We start from the raw sequence: 20,000 nt of genomic DNA on the forward strand, positions 1-20,000 counted from the left end.
TTTTTTCATTGTTCTGGGAAGGGATTGAGGCTGACCGACCCAGTGTTCTCCTTTGACTCCGTGAACTGCGGACCCCGAGGCCTCTCAGCTGATTTCCATTTACTTACCTCGTCGCTTTTGATATGGCTGAATCAGTGTGCTCGTGTACAGCCGATTCGGTTCTTTAGTCAGGTTTATATTCATTAGTTGAGAAATGTATGTAAGTTTGCTTCCTATATCAGTAGTTTTCATTATTTTCTCGTGTATATGGCAAAATTGGTTTCTTGGTAGATTGTGTAGGCTATGTCATATAATATATTGTAAGTGTAGAAGTGTAAGTACATGAAGATCCTTCCTCCGTTTAGTAGTCACTTGAAGTAGACTTTTTCCATGGCTGAATGAATGTACTAGTAGAACAATTAGATCTTACAGGCTGCATAAGTTACAAGTGTAGGAAGGTATGTGAGAATGCTTTGTATATTAATCACTTAGAATAAACAATGTTTTGCTAATTCTTTATGTGGGTGAATGAGGTTGCTAGTAATAGGCTCAGATCTCCCAAGCCCAAGTATAGGAATGCACGTGAAGGCACTTCGGTGCATTGAGAGGAACGGTAAGCACATGCAAATTATTCATTCGTAACAGCTCCCAGTCATCAACCTTGGCATTTAAGAGTCAGGGTAAAGTCACAGGCATCTCGGCAGCAGCACATATGTCGCGGGAGACTAAGTTAGTGTATCACAGAACTGGGAAAATAGATGACAACAGGTACTTGGGTAGGGTGCACACACGCGCGCACACACACACACACACACACACACACACACACACACACACACACACACACACACACACACACCTTGCTATTCCATGGGTGATATTCTTGTTTGTTACCTGGTAAGCTCAGGTTCATTCTTAGCTCAGTTCCCAAAGATTCTTTCTCAACATCGAATACTCAGTGACCTTCCTGAGCAAGAGAATTGCGTGAAGGTTGAGATAAAGGTCGCAGCTTTAATGTACGAGCCTCCACGACCTCCTTTGTTCCTAAGGGTGTAGCAAGCGAGCACAAGTCTAGCACGTGATCCTCTACACACACACACACACACACACACACACACGCCCGGTAGCTCAGTGGTTAGAGCGCTGGCTTCACAAGCCAGAGGACCGGGGTTCGATTCCCTGAGCCGGATGGAGATATTTGGGTGTGTCTCCTTTCACGTGTAGCCCCTGTTCACCTAGCAGTGAGTAGGTACGGGATGTAAATCGAGGAGTTGTGACCTGTGTTGTGTGCCTGGTCTATCCGAAGATCGGAAATAATGAGCTCTAAGCTCGCTCCGTAGGGTAACGTCTGGCAGTCTCGTCAGATTCTGCAGCAGATCAAACAGTGAAACACACACACACACATGAAAGGGCGGCTTGAATGTAAGTTATAATGGGAAGAATTCTTTTTTTTTTTACTCTTTTATCTAGCACAAGCGACAATTTTTATATTTTTTCTTCTTTTTGTTAATTCTACTGGGGATGGTTACACTAGTGGCCTTAGCACGGCGGCTCATATTGGTTAGTAGTCGTGTTGTAGTTACGCATTGCAAACCACGCCGCTAGTCACAGAAAACGTGCTCTCCAGTGCATGCAAGAAAACGAAGATAGAATTTTGTGTTTCCAAATTTCATGCATAACTAGTATATTCCACATAGCTACATATTTTTGTCCCATTTGTCTAATGTATGCCGTGTATCTGTTTCAGTGGTTGAAGGAGGTAAGGTTTGACATCTTATAGCAAACAGTAAGGTAGAGTATTACCGTCTAGTGTGGCCATGGGAACAGTTTAAAATATAAAAGCATTTTTCGCATGGATTTAATTGCTATAAAACCGCACGGTAACGATGGATATGCATGAAAAAAGAACTATATTGTCATTTTCTAAGTTTCCAGAGCCACTTGGATTTTTTGAGATTCCTTATTTACTTTTTTTTTACTTACCCATTCCACCAGATTCCAATATTATCTGATGACACACTTATCCCTCCCTCATCTTGATTAGTGTCACCTGTAGTGCAACGTGTTCTACTCCCCTCATCCCCTCCCTTGTGTCCCTGCAAGTTTGATTCCTCTGATTCATCTTCTCTCCTGTATTGGTATCATGTGTCTGTTGTTTGTTCTTCCCTTATCTACGTGTATTCTAAATTTCCCTCATGGATTTGAACCTTTAAAGATTTGTATGCCTTCGTATTCCTAAACTTTTAAACCATAGATTCCGATTTCATTATATTGTAGATGTTACTAAAGCTTTTTATTAATTCAAGGGCAGTACGTTTTTGTTATGAATGGAGTTATACCGTATGTAGTTTATATTAATCGGTTATGATCGGCTGATTGATTTGAGGTTTTGGAGGGTCCAGGTGGTGATGAATGAGTTAAGGTTTCCATTGTGGTAAGTCAAGGCGAATAATTCAAAGTATATATATTGAGAGCATCAAGGCAGGTCTGGAACTGAATTGGACAACTTTTAATTCCTGTTTTGTTTTGGTTTTCATTTATTTTATTTGTTATTTGTTTAAGACTTTTAAGACCGTCAACTTAAATGGTCTTTTTCTTTTCTCACTTTTTTTCTCGGCTGAATTTTATCATTATATTTTCATTCATTTAATATATTCACTTAGTCTTCACTTCGTAATTAATCTTTAGAATGACAAGGCAAGCAAACCTCTCTCTCTCTCTCTCTCTCTCTCTCTCTCTCTCTCTCTCTCTCTCTCTCTCTCTCTCTCTCTCTCTCTCTCTCTCTCTCTCTCTCTCTCTCTCTCTCTCTCTCTCGGGTATCATTGGCAAATCTCCTTGACGCATTAACATGACCCATTAAATTTACTCTTGGCATAACAAGGTGAAAGTTAGTAAACGGTGTGAGTTAACGAATTTGTAGCGAGTTGCCGTAAATAAACACAACTCTTGGGTTTCACGGATGGAGAAGACAAGACGAAGGTTAGTAAAGGTGGAAAGTGGATTCATTTATTTTATGCTAAAGAAATATTCGTGTCACTGTCATCATCTCCATCTTCCCCAATGTTCCACTTACCTCAGTTCATGTATTCTTGCACTCAGTCTTCTAGTTTTATCTCCGTGTGTCGTGTCTTTCGTGGCCATTCTGAGGCTATTTTGTGATCTTTCTATATCGCCCTCCTGAAACCTCCTCTTGTTTCAGTCGTTTTATTCCAGGTTACCTCAGTAAAATATTCCTGTCTCATTTTATCATCTGCCCTACTGTTTGTTTTGCCTTTTGTGGACATTCCATTACTCTTAATTGTTCATCCATTACCTGTTCACTGGATGTCATTAAGTTTCCTAATTAACAGAGTGATTGTCTGAGGTAATCCGTTGGAAGGTCAGTGGAGTGATCTTAGTGATTGATTTGTTGTATATTGTGAATTAATGCTTAAGATTAAGTATGATTACAAATGAATTAGAGAAATGAAGAAAAGAAGGTGAAAGGAAATGGAGAATGTTTGATAGGATGGGTAAAAGTGAATAAGAAAAATAAAAGATAGAGGAATAAGAAGATTGACAAAATTATAGATGAAAAAAGAAAATGATTATTCAGAGTATGAGGTATGAGAGTAAAGGTGAAGCCGTGTGGAGAGAAAGCACTAAATTAAATGGAAAAAAAAAAGTGGGTGGAATGGAACAAGGAAAATAACAAAGATAAAAAAAAACCAAGGAAGTAGAGATGAAGGGATGTAAAAAAAATGGAAAATATGAATGATAAAAGAATAAAGGAGAGGAATATTTCAAAGATAAGATGGATGAGAACCAGAAAATACAGATGAGTAATGGGTGAAAGAAAACAACGCTAGATAGAATAGTAAAGAATAAATAGAGAGAGAGAGAGAGAGAGAGAGAGAGAGAGAGAGAGAGAGAGAGAGAGAGCAAATAAAGAGACGAAACTAAAAGAGAGAAAAAAAAACTCATTCGTGAAAAAAAAAGAAAGTGGATGAGAAGAGGAAATGCTTTTAGTTTACCTACCAAGTTCATATTTTATCTCCCCCAACATAGTCACCCAACAAACCCTCCCACCACTTCCCCACCCCCAAAAAAAAGAGGAAAAAAAACAGGGAGGTGATAGGAGGCAGTACATACTTTTAGGCGGATGAATGTTGCAGAAACTCGTAAATCACCGTCATCCTCCCTGTACCTGTGGCGCACACGACCAGGTGAGGGAGGGAAGATCATCTATTTTTACATGGGCTTCAGATCGTTTTTTCCAACATATATATTTTTTCCAACCTCGTTTTTTATTCCCTGCACTCACCAACAGTGGAACCTTAGCGTCTCTCCTCTCTCGTCACCACCACCATCACCACCGCTATCACCGCCAGCAACATCGCTACCGCCGCCTGAGAGGGCGTGTGGCCATCACCTGGTCGTTACTTGAGCTGTAAATCACACAGGAAGACTCAGGTGCAGTGTGTCTTCGTGTTTGCCTCTCGTTACCTGTGTGTTTTGAGGGGACGTAACACCTGTGCGTGGATGGATGGGAGGATGGATGACTCAGGTGATGCTTAGTCCGACACAATGCACGAAATTCTACAAGCAGAAGGAAAGATAGATACATAGATAGATAGAGAGATAGATAAAGAGATAGATAGACAAATAGATAGATAGATATAGATACATAGATAGATAGATTAATAGATAGCTAAGAAGAAGGTTTGAGTAGATAAATCGGTAAGTATACAATGAATGAAGCGAAGGAGTGTTAATAGATGGCAAGGTGAATGATAGATAAGTAAAGGAAGGAAGATGTATCAAGGGTAACTTTAATGCTTGGCCATCAATTTGACTGAGGAGAACAAACAGTCTGCCATATTGCCGTGTGACTTGATAGATAGATGGATTGATGGACCGATAGTTAGTTAGATGTGCAGTCCGTTCGTTCGTGCGTGAGTTAAGCAAATAGATAGTCATGATGTCAATTGTTGAACGATTTATTTAGTTATTTAAACGAATGCATTAATAGATAAGCAGTTTGTCAGTTACTTAGTTTGTTTGCTAGCTAGTTAGCTTGTGAGGTAGATGGATGAATTGATAAGTAATGAATATGCGGGACAAAAACTACCAACCAACCTTCTCATAATAAACGACCCACCACAACACAACACAACACAACATTCCTGCTCCACGTGAAAAATGAGAAGGAAAGTGTCAAGCCAGAAGAGGTGAAAATTCCATCACGTCATTTTATTAATAGCAAAACCTATATCGATCTCCTTTCCCCCATCTTCCCCAAACGCCCCCGAGGTACCACCCATTCCTATAACGACCCAGGGGAGGCATAATCCCTTTCGCCCTCCTTTCCTTCCCTTCTCTTCACTTTACTTCCGTTCCTTTCCCTCCTTTTCTCTCCTGTTTCCCTCCTTGCATCCTCCATCATCACCCTCCAGCCGCCTCCTTCCCTGTCTCCCTTTTCATGCCACCCTACCTCCTCCCCTCCAGCGCCAAAATTTCCCAATCTAAGTTAACAAGACCACGAGACTTCACTATAATAGCCTGCTGATTATTTAGATTACTATGGGGCTAAAACTGTACTTTCCCTCCTCGTCGTCTTCCTTTTTGCTTCTGAGATTCACGAGGGTTATTAATGAAGCAGTGTATCACGAAAAACTAGAGCCAGTAACTCCATCTGTCGGAAGGGAAATGTTAGTGGTAAGCTCAATCAGTCGGAAGGAAGTGTTACTGGTAAGAGTTTTCTCGATTAGTTAGAAAGGGAATGATCATCGGAAGCGTGTCAGTTTAAGAGGATGAGGGGAAGAAAGAAGATATATGTGAAGGAAATGACGTGAGGCAGCAACAACAGGAGGGAAAACAAACCCAATTTGGAAACGTAGATATGCAGAAACCGTTTGCTTCAAGGAGAGGAGGGGAAGATGATGTGACGGATGATGATGACGCTAACAATACTTAACACTAAAATAAACTAACTTAAAACAAGCTTGATTTGGAAACGCAGATTTGCAGAAACTGGTTGGTTAAGGAGAAGAGGGAAACAAGAAGTGAGGGATGATGATGACAAGGAGGAGGAGGAGGAGGAGGAAGAAGAGGAAGAGGAGGAAGAACGATTGGAGGCGGAATAGAATAAACACTAACCAAATTCATACCACCATGACTAAGAATGAGAGAGAGAGAGAGAGAGAGAGAGAGAGAGAGAGAGAATGTATGTAAATCTGGGATGCAATTTCTCACATAATATTGCGCAGATGCAACAGAGTCTAAAATGTATGCAGAGAGAGAGAGAGAGAGAGAGAGAGAGAGAGAGAGAGAGAGAGAGAGAGAGAGAGAGAGAGAGAGAGAAGGGAGGGGGAGAGGAGATAGGTCAGAGTGTCTCCAGAAAGACGTAGGGACAGGAAGCAAAGATTACTGAGAACGAGGAAAGCGAAGGGAAAGGAATGGGAGAGAAGGAATGACAGATACTCTTGTGTCTTGTATTGCTTCTTGTTGGTGTTCGCTTTACTACACTATCAAGAAAATAATTTGTTTTATGGTAAATATGTATTTCTTTAGAATAATCTGCGGTGAGCATCAAACCTGAGAGAGAGTGAGGGAGATTGATGGAGAGTTGCTGAATTACTTCCAGAGTGAGCAAATATTTATTTCGTCAGGAAGAAAGACATTTCATTTCCTCAAGACAATGTGATGGTGTAAAGAATATATTGGACGGCGAGGGAAGGTGAGGGTGAGAGGCTGAGCGAGGGATGGATGAGCTGAAAAGGGGAGGGAGAAGGGAGGGGCGGCGCGCGGCAGGCTGGCTGGCAGGTGAGAGCGAGGCACCTCCTTGGTGCTGCCATCAGTGCCAAGTGACCATCCGCGCGGTGCAGTGCCACCTGTGTTCCTGCAGCTCGCACGTGTCTCCCGCCACTGCCACCTGCCGCTTTGCTTTTTCGCGGGCGTTTCCCATTCGGCGCCCCGCGGATGTGCCGTGCGTGTGCCCCGCCCCCTGCAGTGCCTCCCTACCCGCCCATGCCGCGGCGGTCCTGAGGGTGTTGTGGCGCCACACGGCTCCCGCCACAGGTCACAGACGGGTGCCCAAAGGGCAGTTAAGATTTGTTCTTGAGTTCGATGTTGTAAGCCGCGGCTGTGGAGGGCGTGCGGCTGTGCACGTGCAGGCTGTGGCCGAGCCCGCGCGCGGTCACGCTGTTTCGGGCCTATAGACGGGCCCGCGTGCATGAAGTTGTGGGGCCGGGGGTGACAGCGCCCCCGATAACACAGGCCACGGTGGCTGGGCGCTCTTTCACCCAACTGGACCCCGAGGCGCCTCCGGGGGACAGGGACGAAGGCGGAGCGCGAAGTACTATTGCCACGATCAGCGGCTCCACGCGGGACCCTTTACAGCAGTTGCCGCCTCCCTCTCCAGCGCAACCCAGTCCAGGGGTGTCGCGAAGCCCCCGGGGTGCGATGCCCACGCTGCTGGAGAAAGTGCATCGCTATGTGTGGCCCAAGGAGCGGGAAGAATGCCCCCAGGTGGCCTTCGAGCAACAGCCCTGCAAGGAAATCCCCATCACGCAGTGGATAATCCGACGCGTCAGACGACTCTCCTTCTTCCACAAGAAGAAAGGTAAATTCCACTTTCCAGGGTCTGAGCTTGTACGCTTGTCTTTCTAAACACGACCCTTAGAGAGTAGCAGCAAGGCATGGTGCCACAGAGCCAGAGATTACTGGTTGCATGAAGGTCCTGGCGCCGCTCCCCGCCGTGGATGCATTATGGCTCAGCCTTTGCATTATTGTGACACTCATAATTCAGAATAATGCACTACTGTCAGGAACCGCTGAATGATTTGGCACTCTGAAATGCACGTTTGTCAGTAGGAGGTAAAACACAAAGCAAACAAAACAAAAAGACCAGACCGCCGTGGCTGCAGAATGTGCACGGGAAGGAAAACACATTTGGTAGTGAAGACGATAGATGGACGCACGCGTTCATTTGCTGCCCTCCGTTGCTCTCCCTGCGCCCTTTACTTACCTCTGAAAAATAGACAGTGTTGTGTTGAGCCGCACATTGGTTCGGCTTTACGAGTCTCCTTAAAACGGGAACGCTCTTGGTCATGGCCTCGATGATCCACGAAACCACACACACACACACACACACACACACACACACACACACACACACACACACACACACACACACACACACACACACACACACACACACACACACACACACTAAGGCGACCATATGGCTTGAGTAATGCGACTGAAACACTTGTCATGCTGCTTTTTTGCGACTTTCAGTTAACCATGAGTATCGTGTTCGGTATTGATATAGTAGTAGTAGTAGTAGTAGTAGTAGTAGTAGTAGTAGTAATAGTAGTAGTAGTAGTAGTAGTAGTAGTAGTAGTAGTAGTAGTAGTAGTAGTAGTAGTACTATGTACGTAGTATGAAGAGGAGAAGGAGGAAGAGGAATGTAACAGTAGTAGTAGTAGTAGGAGGAGGAAGAGGAGGAGGAGGAGGCAGGAGGCTTTCAAGCAAGGTACGGCAGGAGTGGGTAGCCGGTCTCCATGGTGACTTTGAGCACTCTGAATGACTTATAACCTTTCCTTATTATCTTGGTGCCTCTCTGTGTCACTTGTTTGCCTTTCCCCTTCTCGACTCCCTCTGCTTCTCTTTCTATTATTCTTTTCCCGCATATCAGTGGCAGGTCGCTGATGTTAAAGAGTCAATATTAATTCATTTGTGAGATTATTTTTTATTTTATTTATTTTTTTTTACGTGTTTGTTTTTCCATAACTTGTTTGTCCTAACTTTACTTGGTTATAGATGTTTTTCTTTTATTTTCTCCAATACCACTTCGTTATGGTTTTCTCTCTCTCTCTCTCTCTCTCTCTCTCTCTCTCTCTCTCTCTCTCTCTCTCTCTCTCTCTCTCTCTCTCTCTCTCTCTCTCTCTCATTTCATTTGCTTTTCACTGGAAACTATTTTCCCTTCTTTAGAGTTTTATTCTTTTCTTTTCCTCTTTTCTATATTTAGTCTTGCCAAGATTCTTCCTCCTCTTCTTCTTTCTTCTGCTTCTGTTCCCGCTCGACCTCATCCTCCTCCTCCTCCTCCTCCTCCTTCATCTGTCGGTTTTTCTGTTTATTATCCTCTCCATTCCCCTTCTATTCTGCCTCCTCTTCCATACTCTTATTTTATCAACTTCCTTCTCGCGTCTTCCGGCCCAGCCCAGCCTGAGCCGCGCCCATCCCCCGCCGGCGGCTCCTCTTGCCCACTCTCAGGAAGGATATTGGGTCGCTACAATCCCCCGCTATTAGATCACTTCGTCTTCTTCACCTGTAGACGGGATATTGAAGTCTCAGGACCCACGCCCCATCTCCTGTGTCCCTCCCGCTGGCGCCTCTCAGTCTGTTTAGTGTTTGCGGGGTGAGGCCACGGTGGTCCATTGTTGTTGTTGCTGGTGGCGATTTTGCAGCTGTCATTATTGTTGTTGTTCATGGTGGTGGTGGTTTTTGTTTTTCATCATGTCGGTGGTCTTTCAAAATAGTCATTGTTGGAGATTTTATTTATGGACTTCATTGTTGTTGTTGTTGGTGGTGGTGGTGGTGTTTTTGTCTGTAGCCATTGGAAATAGTTCTTATCAGCGAATAAAGTATTTTAGAGAATAGTTTTTTTCTCTTCAGGATAAGATGAAATTTTTTGCTGTACATTAGGTCCATACAAGCATAACGAGATTCTTGTTGAATTGCTTGTATTAACGCCTTCAGTACTGAGGCATATTTTTACCTTGAGATTTGTGTACGATTAGACCATTTTATTGACATTAGGAAGGGTCTATGGAGGTCAGAAGATTAATGGTCACAGTATTCACTATTTCAATCTCCCATATAAATTTCTGAAGCTGAATAAAATCGCCAGATACTAAGCATGATGAATATGGAAACGCTTCATGGTACTCAAGGGATTGATTTTGTCACCATACTCTGTTACAGCCGCTTTTAATTTTATCATTCCTCTCTTTCTTCATGTGCCAGTTATTTCATATGAAGACAGCAACAACAACAACAACAACGATAACAAGAAAACACCTAATGAAAGTCATAATGATAATCAAAATAAACGCCATGACCATTATAACCATCATCAGTAGCAGGACACACAATACACTGCCGCAACGCAGTACTATTTTCAGGCCCGTGTTGGCCCGCGGCGTGGTGATCCTGCCTAATGTTTACACTTCCGGGAAACTTTTGCCCTGATTATATTGATGAATTCGTGTGTAAATAGACAACAAAACATACACCATCATTATACAGGAAGCAGCGTCACGTGGAATGCAGGACTATAACGTTACATACACCATCATTATACAGGAAGCAGCGTCACGTGGAATGCAGGACTATAACGTTATATACAGTACATTGAGAAAGTGCCACAGAAATCTAAAGTAATGCAAGACTTATTAACATTTGTATCTTAGGTCAATTTGAATATACAAGTCAAAATCCTATACATTTTTCATTCATATTTCTGCATCTTTCATTTTTTTTTATATTGTCTTTATTTCATCAAGTTCTTAGATCCAGATTTCATTCACTAAAAGGACAAACCTATCACATTCCTTTCAAATACTCTCTCTCTCTCTCTCTCTCTCTCTCTCTCTCTCTCTCTCTCTCTCTCTCTCTCTCTCTCTCTCTCTCTCTCTCTCTCTCTCTCTCTCTCTCTCTAGGCAGTGCTCTTCTTCCGTTTTATTCACTTTTTGATCCATTGCATTTTATAATATTCGATCAAGCTTAGATTCAAGACCAGTTACCAGCACAAATTCGTCACATTCTCCGTGCTTGACTCAGGCTTGTGTTGGATTCCTTGCGCTCCCTTCTAGTGTTTTAGTTGGGGGGTTGGCCGGGCGACGATCTGAGGCAGCCGTGCACTCTCCGGCAAGACTTGTTGGGCTGAATTACTCAATGCCATGTGACTGGGACGACCCACCTGTATTGTCACCTCCGGGATGGTGGTAAAGGTTTTCGATTCAGCGTGAGAGGGGAGGCAAGAAATCCGCCAATACCTCATAGACAAGGCCCATCACCCCTTCGTTCTCCCCTCACACGCATCACCTTCTTCCCCTCAATAAGTATTCTTGCGTGGGGTGTTTACTAGAAAATCGGGGAGAGGGAGAAAAGAAATAAGGGTAACTTAGGGAAGGGCTTATAAAACACTGACATTTTACTTTAGTAGTTCTAGTTTAGGTCAGCTCTTGAGGATTAGAAAGTTTGTTGTGGTCTGTTTTTTTTTATGTAACTCTCTCTCTCTCTCTCTCTCTCTCTCTCTCTCTCTCTCTCTCTCTCTCTCTCTCTCTCTCTCTCTCTCTCTCTCTCTCTCTCCCTCCGTAAAACACATTTGGTAAACTTTCTTCCAGACTCTCCCAACAGGACATTTCTTTTACCTCTTATTCAGTTTCATTTAGCTAACTCGCAGCCAGTCCTACGCTCTTCATTGCGTGAGATTCAAGTAGAGGCTGGACGTGTCTTTCCTCTCTGTCTCTTGAAGTTTTGCTTTTCTTCTTTTCTCTATGTTTTTTTTCTGTTGTTTTTTGTGTATTTGTTTCCTGTGTGTGTGTGTGTGTGTGTGTGTGTGTGTGTGTGTGTGTGTGTGTGTGCGCGCGCGTGTGTGTGTGTTTTATTTGTTCGTCTCTCTCTTTGTAATTGTGTGTGTCACTGTGTCATTCCTTTCCACATGACACAACGTTAAGTCATAATGAGACAAGTAATGTCGACCGTGATGGTAATAATGTCGATGATAATGATACAAGAGATGATAGTACTTGCAGTGTAATAGACAAGATAAAATAGATTGTAAGTATTATATTTTTGTTAAAGCAAGAGTTAGTTAGTATCATCACTTGTTAATTCTTTTCACTTATAAAATGTGAGGTTCTTTCCCTTCATTCTTACGACATGGACTGTTACTCAAATTGAATATCGACACCTTTAAAACTGAATTGCATTTTTACATTTTCATTGATTACGTTTAGTTTCCTTTTGGGAATGGCATATTCAGACATTTTCAAAGTAAATTTGTACGTCCAAACTAACTAGCGCAGAAAAAAATAAAGATGTATTACCTGATTTCATTCATTTAGCGTATGTAATATAGAAGACAATGAACGGCAAGACTCAACAGACAAAAAATATTATCTACGACTGAGATGAATAGAACATTACTCAAACGAGGAATAACACTCCAATAACAGAGAAAAACTAAAGAGAAGAGAAGAATGGAGGAAGGAATAATTGTTGGACAGAAGAAGCCAAAACGGGACAGACACTGAACTTGCAAGACAAAAGCCATTTCCTGAGTGAGCCAAGTTGTGAATTAGTGCAGAAAAGGAATATTTCAGTGTGGAATGACATCAAAGCAGGACGAGGGAGGAGAGGAGGTCTGCTTGCACGAGACACACCTAAAGAGACGCGTTCCTAAGGCCTGCTTCACTATGCATTACGAGGCGCGCTGAGGGAGGCAGGTAGACAGAATCGCATGGGAATCAAGTCAATAGCCAAGCGAATGAAATGTAATATATGGTGGGATGTCTGGGTCCCAAGCTGAGTGTCCATCAAAATGCAATTGACTTAGAAGTAACCACAAAGGGGATTAGTGAATATTGCTTTGGAAAGGTAGATTGGGAGGTGAAGGATGTGTTTGTATGTATGTATATATCTGTGTACCCAACAGACCAGTAAAGGTGAAGGCTTCTCGGTAAAGATGTAAGGGGCTTTGATTTTTTTTTTTTTTTTTTTTTTAGCGAAAAGGAATGTGCTGTGAAAATACTGTTGGAAGAAGGGACGCGTTGGTCACACACGACATCCGTCAGGTAATTCACAAAGAATTTCAATGGACCTAGATGAGGAATTAGACAGTAAAGAGATCAGAGTGGCAACCATGTCATATTATACAGTCTGTTGCTGACATCCCAGAATATTCGTTATTCGGATCATTATATTCTTATGTTTTATATTTGTCGAAATATACATTCACATTACAACAAAATTCATTGTTGTAATTTTAGGTCGGAAAAATATGTGTATATAACCAAATATTTGCACTTATGGATTAACATTTCAAGGAAAACCTAAGAAAAGACATTTTCTCCGTAAATATTACCCAAGTTATGCTCAAATAAATTTCGCTCAATGCCCAATAACGATAGTAATTCCACTGATAATAAAATATAACTTAGCCAAATTGACCATTGGAGGAATAATTCTGAAATATCTTTAGGTGACATATCTTTGCATGAGATCCATCAAGAAAGGTTGCAGTAACTTCCGGCAGAAAAACGTACCCAAGCATTCATGAACAGAACCTTGCTTGGCGTGGCATAAAGAAAATTAAACGTGCTGTGACAGATAGAAGCCAAATGACTTCCCTTCCTGTAGACTTCCTTCCTTCTGTATTACGAAGGACCGCAAGGACGTTTTTTATGCGAGAGGGAAAAACTGGCCAAGGGCAACATAAATTGAAAAAAGGCCCCCTTGTAGGTTCGAAAGAGTTAGCCGAAATGAAGGGATAAATGTCTTGAAACATCCCTCTTAAATTAAGTCAAGTAATAGGAAGTTCAAAATACAGAAGCAGGTACAGGGAGTTTCAGAATTTACCACAGAAATTGTGAACGACTGAGAGTGTTGGTTAACTCTTAGAAAGTTGGACAGAATAGGGGTGAGAGAAAGAAGAAAGCCTTGTGCATCGAGGCCACAGGATGAGGAGAGGCATGTAGTTATCAAGATCAGAAGAGCAATTAGCATGAAAATAACGTTAGAAAATAGCAAGAGATGCAACATTCCGGCGGTGAGAAAGAGGTCGAAGACAGTCAGAGGAGGGAAGTTGATGAGACGCAGTCTTCCTCTTTAACAGTATCACGTGCTTTGTAGTGTTTTGGAGCAAGAATGATGTAGCTTTTTATGATTGTGCATGTATTACAGTAATTACATGATTTGAATTCCACGCTTTGTATCCGCTTTTTTTCTGGGTATCAGACTTAAAAGAACAAAACTAAATAGATGAATAAATAAATTAATAATTAGATAAATTAATATGTAATTAAATCAAATACATGCAAAATAAAAAAAAAACATCTCAAAATGTAAATAAAAATACATAAACTTGTGAGTAGTTTAACGTGTGTGTGTGTGTGTGTGTGTGTGTGTGTGTGTGTGTGTGTGTGTGCGTGCGTGCGTGCGCGTGCTTGTGCGTGTGAAGGAGGACAGGTGTGTTAGGGATGAACTTGATGGGGCGCGACAGACGGGTGCAGTGGACAGGTGTGTGTGCGGGACAGAGAGAGGTAGAAGGGTGGAAGGAAGGGAGGGTGCATAAGCTGCTGTATGTACTCTGCCCAGCGTTTCTCTCTTCCCTCCTCTCTTTCCCCTTCACTCCCCCACACAGCCAGGGATCAATGTTTTATTTATTTTTTTTATTCCTACACATCCTCACCTTGACCTGTATACAAACAAGCATAGATAGATAGATAGGTAGATCATTTACTCACCGCAACTGAAAAACAATAGAAAAAGAAAAAAATATTCAGACAATTAATTCACAGGAGTTCACAAATACTCAGTTACTAAATTACATGAAACATATCAACTTAAAAACTCCTGAATAGTGTGTTAACTAAACCTCGATAGATAGATAGATGGATAGATAGATAGCCAAGTAGATAGGTAGACGGACAGATATAGTTAGACAGATAGATAATTCACAAACTATAGGATATATGGGTTTCAGAGGCCGTGTAACATTTTTTGATGAATGAGAATCACATTTTGACACAGCTTGTTTCGTCACAGTAGCCAAGTAATAAAAATAATAATAATAAAAGCGCTTGACACAGTAAACTTACGACACATGAAGATAGTCTACTATAAGAAATGGTCGGGAACAAACGAACACACACAGATTACCCACCACACTCCATATATTCGGAATCTAAACTCATTTCTTCTGAATCTGAATCTACTTAATTCGAGGCTTCATAGGAATTCAAGTGGTTTATCTGCACCGCTTCACAAAAGTCTTCAGTATGTCACGGCGCGTCACACACCACCACCACCAGCACCTTCCTATACACTTCCTTCACTTCCACCCTTCTCAATCCACACGTGTCTACTGTTGAGTGTTTCCTTGTCACTGTTTGTCCGTTATTTATACTGGGTTTTCTTGTCTCTGTTTTATACTTTATTTTTATTATTGTTACGTTGTTGTTGTTGTTGTTGTTGTTGTTATCGTTATTGAATTTATCATTATTATATTTATTATTACTACTCTTAAACTTTGTCAATGAATGATGGTTTTGGTAGACATGTTTTTTTTTTTATCTAAATGTGCTTTGTGTCCCTCTCTCTGTCCGTCTGTCTGTCTGCGTTTCAGTAATATATCTCAAAAAGTTGCCTACGAATTCCAATGCAATCGTGTGGAAAGACTGTCTTTGGGCCATTGAATACCTTAATAGATTTAGAAGTGATTCGGATGTTCAGACGAACCCAATAGTTTTCCAACTTTCCCTGGATTGCTTCCGCTTTGACTTTCTTACTCTAGTGATTCAAGCCTAGCGTGATTCAATTTTATATTCCCTCACACATAAAAGTAACCATACACTAAACAACACAATGAAAATAAGAAAAAAAAAACAATAAAACTATGTAGAAATCAGCGTAAAATTTATTAATTACATAATGCTTCTACCATTATTTCGATCTAATGAGCTGGAAATATAGTGAAGTCCTTAGCATCCGTCATGTGTCATAATTCCTAGATGAGTTCACTACTGTCTCTGGCGCTATTAAGATTGTTATTGTCACCATTGTTATTCCTACTGGTGGTTTCTTTGTTGTTGCTTCTATCGTAGCTTTCTACTATGGGATCCAGATGACTTTTCTACCTTTTAGTTACCATTACTATTAATATTTTTACTGTTATCATTGTTATTGGTGGTGGGTTTATTGTTGCTGCGTCCATTGTTGCCTTCCTCTCTGGGCTCCATGTCACTCTCGCGGAAAAGTTTGATGTGCATGAGCAGCGCTAAGCTCGAGGATACTGCTCACTCCCGCCTGCCTTCCATCCTCCGAGCAGTGATGGAGGTCCACTGATGCCTTGTTGAGCTGCGCAGTGAAGGCTTTGGGGATTACCCGCATGACTGCCTCCCGCCGCTCGGCAAGTCCTGTATCATTGTGCGCAAATCATGTCACAGTATCAGGCAGATCTGTTCATGGCTTGTCGTATTCCTGCATTGTAGCATTACGCAGATTCTGGCTAATATAGTTATACGAATTGGATCTTGAAGCTGATGCATTCGTTTGCGTAAAGAAATTAAAATAGAGAAAGCTACAAAATGTCCTCCTATTATCATCCTCATCCAAGAATTCCCGTAATATTCTCTTAAAGCTCCCTATTGACTCGACGCTACCAACCCGATTATCAAGTCCATTCCATTCAGTTGCCAGTCCATTTGGAAACCAGTATCTTCCTATATTACTGTTTTATTTGAATGATGAATTAGGTGTTGTTGGACATTGCTGTGCCGTAAATCCTTTTTTCATCTGTGGCCTGGTATGGTTACGGTTATTAGGATGTTTCTCATTAATCCTGGTTTTTATTTTTTCTTTTCTTTCTGTTGTTATTCTTGGTATGATTTGTGTGTTGTTACGTGATATTGTTCTTGAGATGTGTTGTTGATGTCTCTGCGTGCCCCGCTTGAGTGATGGGATTAGGGAAGTAAAGAAAGAGGAGAGAGAGAGAGAGAGAGAGAGAGAGAGAGAGAGAGAGAGAGAGAGAGAATGAATTTTATAACAAAACAGCAACAACAATAACAACGACCTACGTATGAATATCCACTGTTCTCTTTTTTTTTCTTTTTGATAATATAAAACTGCATCTTCTTTGTACTTCACTAAGACCAAAACACAGTGAAAAGTTTACATCATAATGGTGAATTTGGAGGATGTCATTGTTAAGTAGACAGAAAAAAAAGCACGTTACGATCAATCATTTTCTACCATAATTTTTCTAAAGAGACGATAAAAATGGACAAAGGGAAAAAAAAACATCAGAACGAGAAAATTGGAGAGCTGATTAGTGAAATGTGGTGAGGAGCCCTTTAATTGCATCATAATGTGCCTTGTGAAGTGGCGGCGTAAGGCAGGAACAGAGAGAGAGAGAGAGAGAGAGAGAGAGAGAGAGAGAGAGAGCGGGGGGGGGAAGAAGGAGGAGAACCAGTAGCTAAGGAAGGCGGAAGGGCGACAACAGACCTGGCTTCCTCAGATGGTGGTGGTGGTGTTGGTGGTGAAGGCGAGGAAGGAAAGAAGAATACTTGCCAATATTTCCTTCTGATTCGTTCGTCTGTTTACATATTCAAGATGTCCTCTCTCTCTCTCTCTCTCTCTCTCTCTCTCTCTCTCTCTCTCTCTCTCTCTCTCTCTCTCTCTCTCTCTCTCTCTCTCTCTCTCTCTTTATCTCAAGTTTATCTCTGTTTTCCATTTTTCATCCCTGGTTATCTCGTTATTTAATTTCACCCCTTTTTAATCTCCTCTCTTCTTCCTTTGCCTCCTTCCATTTTTATCTTTTCTATCTTTCCATCATTCTTTCATCATTCAATTTCTTCCGTATGGTATTTTTTTTTCTCTCCTCTTGTCTTTCCTTTTTCCACAACCTAATTATTTTCCTCTGGTGCTTTTCATCACATCTTTCCAATCTGTTTGCTCTCTCTCTCTCTCTCTCTCTCTCTCTCTCTCTCTCTCTCTCTCTCTCTCTCTCTCTCTCTCTCTCTCTCTCTCTCTCTCTCTCTCTCTCTCTCTCTCTCTCTCTCTCTCTCTCTCTCTCTCTCTCTCTCTCTCTCTCTCTCTCTCTCTCTCTCTCTCTCTCGCGCCTTCCCTCCCTTTCTCTCCCCTCACCTCCCGTCATCCCTCCCTCCCTCTCTCTCTCTTTCTCTACCTGTGTCCCTTCTCCTCCCTCCCCAGGCTCCTCCCATCCTCCGTCTACCTCCCCACTAACGTCACCTGTTGAAACGGTGGGTTGGATCGAAGCCCTTACCCCTCACCACATTCCCCTCTCCCTGCTCCCTACCTCTCCCCTCTTCTCTTTCCTCTCCCTCCTCTCCCTATTCCTCCTCTTCCCTCCTCCTCCTCCCTCCTGCCTACCTACGTACCTGCCTTTCTTCCTTCCTTCCGCGTCCCATCCTCTCGATGCTTTCACCTTATTTTAGCAAAACTCTCTCTCTCTCTCTCTCTCTCTCTCTCTCTCTCTCTCTCTCTCTCTCTCTCTCTCTCTCTCTCTCTCTCTCTCTCTCTCTCTCTCTCTCTCTCTCTCTCTCTCTCTCTCTCTCTCTCTCTCTCTCTCTCTCTCTCTCTCTCTCACACACACACACACACACACACACACACACACACACACACACCTGTATTTGCTTCATTACTAGTATTTAGTTATTACGCGCGCGCGCGTGTGTGTGTGTGTGTGTGTGTGTGTGTGTGTGTTTATTTTATCTTTCTCTCACCTGGTGCAAACTTTTTTCCATGTAAATATTGTTAGTAAATGGTTGAGTTAATGAGTAATGGTTGTGTGTGTGTGTGTGTGTGTGTGTGTGTGTGTGTGTGTGTGTGTGTGTGTGTGTGTGTGGCGGTTTCTGGAAGCTTTATGGATTTAAAAAGACGGTCTTCGGAGAATTTCATTTTTCCTTCTCTCTCTTTTTCTCCTCTCTTTCTTGCTGGCGGTTTTTTTTTCGCGTGTTTTTAAGTTCCTGTGCTATCGAATGAAAATTTGTGTGATTTTTTCTTTCCTCTCCATCAGGTTTCTGTCATCTATGGATCAGAAAGGAGCAAAGTATGAGAGAGAGAGAGAGAGAGAGAATGTGCGCGCTGGTGTGTGAAGGTGCTTTTTTTATTCTTTTATCATCTTTAATATTTTTATCATTTTATTATCATTGTTATCGTTATCATTATTTTCTTAACACCATCATCATCATCATTGGCATCATCTTCTTTCCTATTCTTTTCCTTCTTTCCTTTTCTCTTTACTATTTTCTTCTCTTTTCCCTTTATTTTCCCTTCATTCCATACTCTTCCTTCACCTATTTTTTTTCCATTCCTTTTCTTAGCTGTACCTATTCTACTCCCCTTCTTTTTTCCTCCCCTTTTTTTTCTTTCTCCTTTTTATCATTTATCACCCTTTACTTCCCTCTTATCCTAGTTGCTCTTCCCTTCCCCCACCCATCACTCCTCACACAATCACACTGTTTCCCTTTTCCCTTCCCCTTTCCCTCTCTCTCATCTCCCTCCTGTCCAGTACTGCACATTTCCCCCACGACATGATTGGCTGTATTCTTTCCCCTTACTCACGTTTACTACCTATTTTCTCTATCTTCATTCTGGCCTCTATGTATATTGTCTCTCTCTCTCTCTCTCTCTCTCTCTCTCTCTCTCTCTCTCTCTCTCTCTCTCTCTCTTTCGTTTTTTCCTGTTTTTTTTTCGTTTTTCTTATTTTTTCGTATCTTTCTTTCTTCTTTCATTCATTTTTTCTGCTTCTCTTTCCTTCTTTTATCCTCTCTTCTTTTTCTTTCATATCCTCTTTATGTCAGATTTCTTTTTCTTCTTTTCTTTTCTTTTCTTTATTCTTCTTCTTCTTCTTCTTCTTCTTCTTCTTCTTTTCTTAATCTTCTTCTTCTTCTTCTTTTCTTCTTCTTCTTTTCTTTTCTTCTTCTTCTTCTTTTCTGCTTCTTCTTCTTCTTCTTCTTCTTCTTCTTCTTCTTCTTCTTCTTCTTCTTCTTCTTCTTCTTCTTCTTCTTCTTCTTCTTCTTCTTCTTCTTCTTCTTCTTCTTCTTCTTCTTCTTCTTTCTCTTCTTCTTCTTCTTTTCTTCTTCTTGTTCTTCTTGTTCTTGTTCTTGTTCTTGTTCTTCTTCTTCTTCTTCTTCTTCTTCTTCTTCTTCTTCTTCTTTTCTTTTATCTTTTACTTCTTCTTCTTCTTCTTCTTCTTTTCTTCTTCTTCTTCTTCTTCTTCTTCT

The 20,000-nt window shown here is 41.6% G+C and overlaps 1 protein-coding gene across 8 annotated transcripts in view; it reads left to right on the plus strand.

Annotated features, from left to right (window-relative positions):
* The window catches only part of LOC123504908 (Kv channel-interacting protein 2-like), a 287,700-nt gene that overhangs the window by 119,540 nt on the left and 148,160 nt on the right, over positions 1-20,000 (plus strand). For 7 of the 8 annotated variants that reach the window (XM_045255820.1, XM_045255818.1, XM_045255819.1 and 4 more), the window contains one exon: positions 1,727-1,738. The exons of the other annotated variant lie outside the window; for it this stretch is intronic. In XM_045255820.1, the coding sequence (XP_045111755.1) occupies positions 1,727-1,738 (12 nt within the window). The remainder of the gene's footprint in view (positions 1-1,726; positions 1,739-20,000) is intronic. 8 annotated transcript variants of the gene reach the window in all.

This window comes from Portunus trituberculatus, chromosome 17, assembly GCF_017591435.1.
Source record: "Portunus trituberculatus isolate SZX2019 chromosome 17, ASM1759143v1, whole genome shotgun sequence".
In the NCBI taxonomy this organism is placed as follows: domain Eukaryota; kingdom Metazoa; phylum Arthropoda; class Malacostraca; order Decapoda; family Portunidae; genus Portunus; species Portunus trituberculatus.